This window comes from Lolium perenne, chromosome 7 (genome assembly GCF_019359855.2).
Source record: "Lolium perenne isolate Kyuss_39 chromosome 7, Kyuss_2.0, whole genome shotgun sequence".
Lineage (NCBI taxonomy): Eukaryota > Viridiplantae > Streptophyta > Magnoliopsida > Poales > Poaceae > Lolium > Lolium perenne.
Genome location: NC_067250.2, coordinates 272523376 through 272532364, shown reverse-complemented (window position 1 = coordinate 272532364; position 8989 = coordinate 272523376). Strand labels below are relative to the sequence as shown.

The following is an 8989-nucleotide window of genomic DNA, read 5'->3' as shown; positions in this document are numbered from 1 at the left end:
GCATCCCAAGGCACAACAGAATTATATGGGACGCTGGCTGCTTAAACAGAACGAGGCAATGCAGCTACAGAAACATAGATAACATGCAAAAAAGAATTATATAAAAAGCACAACAAAAACTCACAGCTTTTACCCATGCTAGAGCCAGAGAGAAGCTTCCCCATGCACACATACAAAAGCAACTCCCAAGCAAACGATACCATGTAATGTAACGGTATACTGTACTTAAGTACTACTTAAGATATAATATACTACGAAGTAAACTATATATAATTAACTAAAACCACGTGCTGCATGCGAAATTGAGTAGTAAACAATTTCAAATGGAAGTGCTTAACATACACTTATTTTTATCTCTCTTTAATTGCACCAATGCATTAAGGTCATTGCTAATTAATCATACTGAAAATCAAGATGCATGGAAGGATCAACAAGAAATGGTAGTAGCTAGCTAACAAGATGCATTAGTGTTCATCACCAACGACAAGTACTCGGACAGACAACAATTATCCTCCTCTTCTTCGATCTTCTTGGCTTGCTTTTGCAGTTTTGCTCCACTTTGATCAATGCAACTAGATCATCATCTTTGAGAGTAAATGAAATTCATGGCAGGAATTGAAGCTAGGTTCTAGGGTTATGAGGGAAGAACTGGGTGCCTGCTGCGAAAGCGCCGATCGGCGTCGGGTAGGGGTCCATGAGCACCGCAGCGGATGTCGCAGCCGTCGTCCCGTGCCCGCCACCGCCGACCGCCTCGCTGCTCCCAGCCGGCGATGAACCCTCCCTCCCGCCCCCTGTCAGCTGATGGTACTCCGCCGACGTCGGTGGCAGCTGCCCCGCCGCCTCTTCCGCAGGCCCGTGGTCCCGCAGGATCCCCTTGAACGTGTGCCCGCCGATGCTCACAGCCGTCTGGTACGCGAACTCCGCGTCCGGCTCGTCCACAGGCCCGATCCGCACGCACCGGAAGACCGCCTCCAAGCTCAGCTCCGGCGGGAACCTCCCGTCTCCCTCGCCTACAAACACAACGGCTTCGTCAGCGTGCTGAACGGTGCAGTGTCTTATGGCACTATAATTGAGTAGGTACCCGCACACGAACCGGAGGATGTGGTGGTGTCCACCATGGCGTTGGTGGCGGATGGCAAGCGGCCAAGGGAGCGCACCAGCTCGCGCGGCCGCTTGTTGGCCACGGCAGCGGCGGCAGCAGCGCTATTGTTGGCGGCGGCACCACGGAAGAGAGCGGCGAGCTGCTGCTGGCGCTCGCGGCGCTTGGAGGCAGGGACCCATGTGCTCTTGACGTGGGTCGAGCAGTTGAAGCCGCGGCTGCGGCAGCAGGTGCGGCACCGCTGGTGAGTGCAGTCCTTCTTGGCGTTATTGCCGCAGTCCTGGCAGCTCGTGCCGGCCCTCCCACCCCCCGGGCCACCGCCGCCACCCACGCCGATGCCGCCCACTCCGCCGCCGTCATGCGGCGAGAAGCCCAGCACGACGCCAGTGGCTACACCGGAGGAGAAGAACTGCGACGTATGCGGCACGGCCGCCGCCTGCTGGTGGTGCGGGTGCCATAGCTGGAACCCTATCCCTCCTCCTCCCCCGCCGCCGCCGCCCGCCGTGTCGGCGGCAGCGGCGGCCGCGCCTCGCGCGTACAGAAACAGGCTGTCTGCCCCGATTGGATGATCACCGCCCCGCTCTCCGCTCCTGCCCCCGCTTCCTCCTCCTCCGCCGCCGCCTCCCCTCAGAGAGAACCCAGCCATCCACGGAAGCCAACACCCATCAAGAAGCTCCGGCCACTTGCTTGTTCACTTCCTTGCTCACTTCCCTCTCACTCTCACCTCGTCCTACAGAGTAGTACAGACAAACCAAATAAAAAAAGTAGATCTTGGGTGTAAGAAAAAAGCAGAAGAAGCAGCAGAACATGGCAGACTTGGGATTGCAGCTCAGATTTCAACGTAGCTCGCCGGTAGATTAGATAGATCTGCCACGGAGATGCTGATGCACCCATGGATTTCTACGCAATTATGCACGCATATATAGCAGCTTATCTAGGCTCGGTTAGGGGTGTTGACACGCATACATGTACTACTAGCTACCAGCAGCCGGTGACAAACTTGAGCCTGCCTAACTAGTTAGGAAACTAGTTACTACCGCTACCACACCAACACAACTACAAATCTATCTACTCACCTTTGCGTCTTGCTGGGAGAATAATAGGTAGCTCGATCTTGCCTCTAATTCTCGATCTCCTCCTGGTTAATTCCTTGGATCGTCCTAAGGCTTTGGCTTTGCTTCACTAGGAGGGAGGAGCTTGGGAGGAGTGGGGTAAGCTGCTTTTTGGGGTGGTGAGGAGAGTGAAGTGCGTGGCTAGGCTATATAAAGAAGAAGGATTGGAGGAGGGAGAAGAGGCCGGGGATGATGGGTTGGAGCGGGTGCTCCTCGCCTGCTGCTGCTGCTGCCGGGGAGGAATTCTAGAGAGCGTCTGCAAACGCCGCCATGGAGGCGGCTCGAACCTTAATTTCTATTTATTGCTTCGCGCAGCTCGGCGCTCCATCTCATCTCTCTCTCCTCCTTTCCCTGTGCTTCCCTCTCTGTCTACCCAACCAGATGAAAGAGCAACAAAGGATGCGAGGAGAGAGAGAAGAGAGGAAATAAAGGAGAAGAGGGAATGTGTGTCTACTAGACTACTAGTAGCAGTACTAAGCTTCTTCTTTTTTTTGAGGTTTTTGTTTTATTTTGCTTTTTACATTGTGTGCCTTGCCTTGTTGCGAAATTACAAGAGCTGCCCCGTCAAAGACAGTATGACTACATGGTGACAAACGGCAGGGAAGAGGAGGAAGAATTTTTCACTGACAGGAGAATGCACCTTTGCTCTCTTGGTCGTCGTCTTCCCCGGCCCAGCTAGCCCCGTGCACTGCATTTCGTAATGCCTCACAAGTCACACCTCTCTACGGTGACTATGCATGTCTGCTTTAATATTCATTTTATTTAGCTGTAATGTTGAGGTAACTTTTATCATACTTTTTTTACGATAAATTTTATCATATACTATTAGTGTTATCAAACTAACAAGACGGGCATGCCTATTAGAATGACATGGCAGCCTAACGAACGGGCAACTCCGGGTTACCAAATTCTCTCAAATATCATTGAATTTTACAAAATTGCATAAAATTGTGCCAAAAAGGTTGGCATTGTTATTCTAATAGATGGGACGTGTCAATTTGGCGCCAAGATCGGTGAGATCTTTTTAAATATGATAAACATTGGCAAAATGTTACCACTAGGAGGCAAAAGAAAAACAAAAAAAATAAGACCCGTGCGCACTAGTTGCCCATGCCATATTTTCATAGAAGGAATTATAGCCTCAAACATAATTAACACCAAACTAGAACCCGGGTTGCATGCCGTCGAGCTAAACTCTTGCTCGATCTAGCCACCTAACCCGACTGTAATTTAATATAATTGTTATACACTGTAAGGCCCCGAATAAATGCAAACTCCTACTCCTTTGGTCCCGAATATATGGCCCCCTTAAATTTCGCTGGTCAACAACTTACAAGTCTGACTATGACTTTTTAAATTGTAATGTCTAGAAAATTTTTATAAATATATACAAAAATGAAGACATTTACAAAATAAATGCAAAGATACCATTTATACATCATTAATCCATATAATTTGGTATACTCCCTCCATCCGCGAATAAGTGTACATTTTTTTTAGAAGTCAACGATTTTTAAATTTGACTAACATTTTACACAAAAATAGCAATACACGTGACACCAAATTACTATACTATTACACTAAATGTTATTTAGTGCAATAAATATTGCTACAACTTTTAGGGACTTAGTCGAACTTAATGAAGTTTGACTTAAGACAATCCAAATTTACACTTATTTGTGTATGCATGGAGTATATATTAATGGTCAAAGTCCTGCATCAAAAACCATGCGAAAAAAGTGTGCCTTATATTTTGGGATGGATGGATACATTAAAAAAAGTTACACACCCATGCATGAAGTAGTTAATTAGATAGTATTGTGACCATATATATATGCTACTTCTTCCATCCCAAAATAAAAGGTGGCCTTAATTTTCGTTGGTCACTTATAACTTTAATTATAATTTGTACTTAAAACATCTTTATAAAAAATAATAAATATATGTGTGAAATAAAAGAGATTTGATACGAATGCAACAAAATTATGTATATATTATAAAAACATATATGTTGTATATATTAGTGGTTAAACTAGTGCATCAAAGACCGGGTGAAAAAAGTGACTTGTATTTTGGGAGGGTGAGAATACAAATTAGTGACATTCAAAAAATCACAAGTTCTTAGAAATCAGGCCATCTCCAACATGAGCCGTATTTCGGACCGCTTTTTGGTCCGCCTGGGTCCTGATGCGCCGGCCTCCGGATAGGAAAAAGGCCACGGTCGGGATGCAGATGACAGTGGCCCCAACGACGACTCCCAAATGTCCGCGGCCGCACACGTTTTACTGTTTTTTTTTGCTATTCTCACATATAAATTGCTGATAAAAGTAAAACATGAAAGATAAAAGTACAAAGTTTATTACAACAAGTAAACATAGTTTTACTACAAAATATCATATAGCATACTTTTACACAAATGACAACAACTGTTATGGAAATCAAATAAACATTAGAGGACTAGCTGTTACCAAGATGAGTCCACATATGTTGGACCAAATATTTTTGGAGGTGGTTGTGATTTTCCGTGTCATGGATCTCATGCTAGATAGCTAGGAAATCGACCAAGTAAGTTGGTGGTCCGGGTTGAGGCGCAACATTCTCACCTTGGGATTCCCAACCTTGATCAAACAAGCTCCCATCACGCTCATCCACAACGATCATGTTATGAATGATCACGCAAGCAGTCATGACCTCCCACAGTCTCATGGCTCCAAGTCCTAGGAGGGTGCCAAACTATGGCCCAAAGTGACTGTAGCACGCCAAATACCCGCTCCATAACCTTCCCGCGGGCCTCTTGCTCTTTAGCAAACCTTGCCTCGGCCTCGTGTGCAAGCAGGTGGATTGTATTCACAAGTGTGGATCATGCATGATATATACCATCAACTAGATAGTATCCTTTGTCATAGAGATGGCCATTGACCTCATACGGGACAGGTGGAGCATGACCTTCAGCAAGACGTGTGAACATATAAGATCTCTAAAGCACACTAATGTCATTGTTCGAGCCTAACATGTCAAAGAATGGGTGCCAAATCTAAACATCTTGTGACGCAACTGCCTCAAGTATGACTGTGCATCCTTCCGTATGGCCATGGTACTGATATTGCCACCCAAATGGACAGCCTTTTCACTATGTGTATGCAATCTATGCTTTCAAGCATAGCAGGAAACCCTCTTGTTGTGTTGATTGACAATAGCCGGGCAGTGTGAGCAGCATTTGGTGTCCTCAAGTAAACTTATGCAAAGACCGCAACCACAACCCTGTAGAACATGTACATTGCCCCAAGGCAAACTGACTCCACTAGGTCACCGGCAACTCCATACGCTAGTATCCTAATGGACGAGGTGCATTTTTGGTAAGAACTGAATCCAAGTTTACATGTAGCATCCGGCTTCAAATTGAAGTAGTCATCTTAGCACCACACGTCGTGCATGATCTTCAAAATAGGTCCCTTCACATCCGCAAACATTGACGAAAGCGCGACGCCTTGTAAATGGGCTTGGTTCGATGAAAGTAATCCCTCCATAGTTGCGCATGGCCCTCCTCTAGGCCGCGCTCAGCCGCCGGGAGTCGACCCTTCACCGAGCCCCTGTACTTCGGCAAGCGTTGCTCCTGATCATGGAGGAGAAAGGCCATGACCATGAGGATCTTAGAGTCGTCGTCGGAATCGTCGAAGGACGTGTCGATGACATTCTTGTAGAAATACTCGTCTGAGCGGGTCAGCCATGATGTACAAACGGTACACCAACAATGAGGACCAACACATGTATTGGTAATGAAAAAGAGTGGTCGGCGAGGTTTGCAAGTTACCTTGACGACCGGCGAGGCGTTCGATCAAACAGGTTGCGGGCAGCGCAAACCAGAGGGGGAGGGCTCGACCTGGGTGTAGTGCTCTACGTTGCCGAATGGTCACCCGCCTACTCTGGCGAGGGATGGCAGGCAAGGGCGGCCCTCCGTGCGGCCGAAAATGGTGGACGAATCGGCCTATCAAGGCGGCGGCGGAGGGGCGTGTCGGGGTGGTGGTTTGGAAGAGAGGAGTTTTGCTTGTCTGTCTAGTTGGGGGACGGGGAGGACAATTGGCCCCTCCCCGCGGACTCGCGGCCTGTCCGCGCTGCCACAAACCCAGCCCAAATTTGGACCAGGTTTGCTCCAAAACGAATGTATCCGCGGGACGCGGTCCGGATGTGTGTGTGTGTGGGGTGAGGGGGGGGGGCGTTGGGGCTCGTTTTCATCCGCGGCGGAACGTCCAGATGCGAGGACCGTTGGAGACGACCTCACATAGGAGTTGGCCTCATATGTGAATGTTGGATTATACAAGAGCAATTTCAGCAACCTGTTACACATGTGGCCAATAGTAATTGATGTACATCCGTACGTGCATGGATCCGTACACTAGTAGAAAAACGCTCATCTATACCGGTTCCAGAGGGCCATTCGTACCGGTTTTGCAACCGGTACAAATTATTCGGCACTAAAGCCCCCCCCCTTTCGTACCGGTTGCTTACGAACCGGTATAAAACGGGCCTCCACGTGGGCCACCAGGAGAGCTCAGGGCTAAGGATCTTTGGTACCGGTTGGTAATACGAACCGGTACCAAAGGTTCCCCCCGCGGCAGGGAATTTTCCCAAATCTCTGCCGCGGCAGAGAATTGGCTTTTTAGGGTTTTGGAGAGGTTTAGGGATATCGGTTTGATTCATATCGCGTCGATGCACCAGAAACGCGTTTGGGTTTAGGTAGTACATGAAGATCAAGATGATGCATAGCAAGTTGGTGCATATAATATAACACACATGTTATTGCATGAGATCGCAAATTAAGTAGCACTATGCATGAAGATCGATCTTCATGCATAGTGGTGCTCTCCGAGGCGTACTCTATATATGTCTATTACATGTAGCATAGTGGTACTCTTCGAGTCAACGATATATGTAACATGTACATCTTCATTCATAGTGGTGCTCTGCGAGTGGTGGTATGACGTCCCGAAGGAAAAATCCCGCCAATTCCTCGCCTATTGCTATGAAGCGGTCATCGATTGAGAGCTTGTTCCGCTTTCTTGCCAACTATAAAAGAATAAGATACAAATGAATACATGAAACAACTATTACTGAAACTCAGCACAACTTATGATAACAAAACAAATTTGTGAAGATTGTTTTTGTACCTCTTTATTTCTTTCATTATTCGTTCTCTCGTTGACAATTCTGCGGATGTACTCGCAAACGAAGAATCCACAGAGATCGGTCCCCGGAGGTTGTTGCGGGCATTTCTTTACAAGAATATAATTCAATCAAACAATAGTCAAGTATGATAATTGAAAGGTGTGTGGACCTAGGTAGTACTACTTACTTTCGCACGCCATCGCAGCTTCGGTGTCCATTCACGGGACGTATCTTCCTTGATGAAAGTTTGCCATACGCTGCTCGACAAAAGAAAATGCATAAAAGAGTCATCAATTAGTTCAAAGCAGGAAATTAACGAAACAAACCGATAAGAATTAAAATTACCTTCTGAGCATTAAAAAACAAGACACGTATAGATCCTTTTCTTTGCTTAGTGAGTCCAAGACTTCAACTTCTCCAATTTCCAAATTGATGACGAGAAGAATAAAGTGAAACCTACGCACGTTTCAATATGTAGTCATTAGTTAAAATTTTGACATACGGTGAGCAAAATATAATGTGTTATAAGACATAAATACTCACTCGAAGTTGTAAGGCCAAAGTATTAGCTTTTTGTCACGTTGTCGCTTCAAAAACCTTAGCAAAGTCTGCGGTGTATCCTTGTTATAGAGGGGATTGTCTATGGTTTTGACATGCATTGTGTTCGGGTCAATGAACCCAATGTCTGTGATATCGTCCCTTTTGCATTCGAGCATCTTCGATCTGCATAATATAGCGCACAAAAGATTATAATCTGCAGACAATGAACGACTTCTCAAATTAAATAAATAAATCACTTACAGACAATAGCAACTGATGATTGATTTGTCGAGGGCCCGGAGATTGTATAACTGAAAGAGTTCGGCGAAGTCAACGTTCACACAGTACTCCTGGAAGTAGTGCTCTTCCCTAACTCGCACCATGATAGTCTGGATCCCTTCCTTTGAGGCCTTAAGGTACCACGAATGCAAGTTACGCATACATGTTGGTACCTTCCTGAGATTCTCGACCAAATCTTTCCCTTGAACAAACTGATATGCTCGTTCAGCAAAGGCGTAATCAGTTGCGTCTTGTCGAGAACTTTGAACGGTCTTCCCGTCAAACACCTTGAGAGGGGCGACCGATTGAACGGGTTGTTGTCCGAGCTGGTAGACACTGTGTATCCCTTTTATCTCCCTGATACCCGATTGAACGGGTTTTGTCGCCTCGATCATCTTGTCATACGACCTTTCAATAGAACGCGCATAGTCAGATGGCGGCGATGGTACAGGGTTATATAGATTGTCAACGGTACGCACAACTTTCTCCCGATCTAGTGTCTTCTCGAAAGGTATCTCTGGCACTTTCGGTGCAAAAAATTTCTTCACCTCGGCCTGAACGGCCTCCGCGTTTTCCTCTGGAGTTTTTTCCCAAGGTCACTTCTCAGGAGGCGGCAGTTGTTTCTCCTTTCTAGCTTTCTTCCTAGGCGGCGTACCGTTCCGCTTAACGGACGCTGTCTTACGCGGAGGATCTCGAGATGGTGGACTCACGCTGGGGTCCCTCTCAGGTAGGTGTGGACTTGGCTGCTCACCAGGAGGAGTCGATGGCATTTGCTGCTCATGTGTAGGAGTCGGTG

The 8989-nt window shown here is 46.9% G+C and overlaps 1 protein-coding gene and 1 long non-coding RNA gene across 2 annotated transcripts; both read right to left on the bottom strand.

Annotated features, from left to right (window-relative positions):
- Window positions 1–302: 302 nt before the first annotated feature.
- Window positions 303–1818, bottom strand: LOC127312896 (protein SHORT INTERNODES 1). Its single transcript, XM_051343437.2, has 2 exons — window positions 1094–1818; window positions 303–1010 (listed from the first exon to the last, which is right to left on the bottom strand). The coding sequence occupies exons 1-2, from the start codon at window positions 1743–1745 to the stop codon at window positions 622–624; spliced, it is 1041 nt and encodes a 346-aa protein (XP_051199397.1). The 5' UTR covers window positions 1746–1818; the 3' UTR covers window positions 303–621.
- A 5757-nt stretch (window positions 1819–7575) lies between these two features.
- LOC139833133 (uncharacterized) lies at window positions 7576–8087 on the bottom strand. The gene is made up of 3 exons (XR_011748268.1): window positions 7918–8087; window positions 7720–7830; window positions 7576–7631 (listed from the first exon to the last, which is right to left on the bottom strand). It is a non-coding gene; the product is annotated as an uncharacterized lncRNA (long non-coding RNA).
- Window positions 8088–8989: the final 902 nt, after the last annotated feature.

Excerpts from the sequence above, each read along its gene's own strand:
- LOC127312896 (XM_051343437.2), bottom strand. The coding sequence starts at position 1,745 with ATGGCTGGGTTCTCTCTGAGGGGAGGCGGCGGCGGAGGAGGAGGAAGC. Across the intron at positions 1,011-1,093 it reads GGACACCACCACATCCTCCG|GCGAGGGAGACGGGAGGTTC; the intron begins GTTCGTGTGCGG and ends TTGTGTTTGTAG.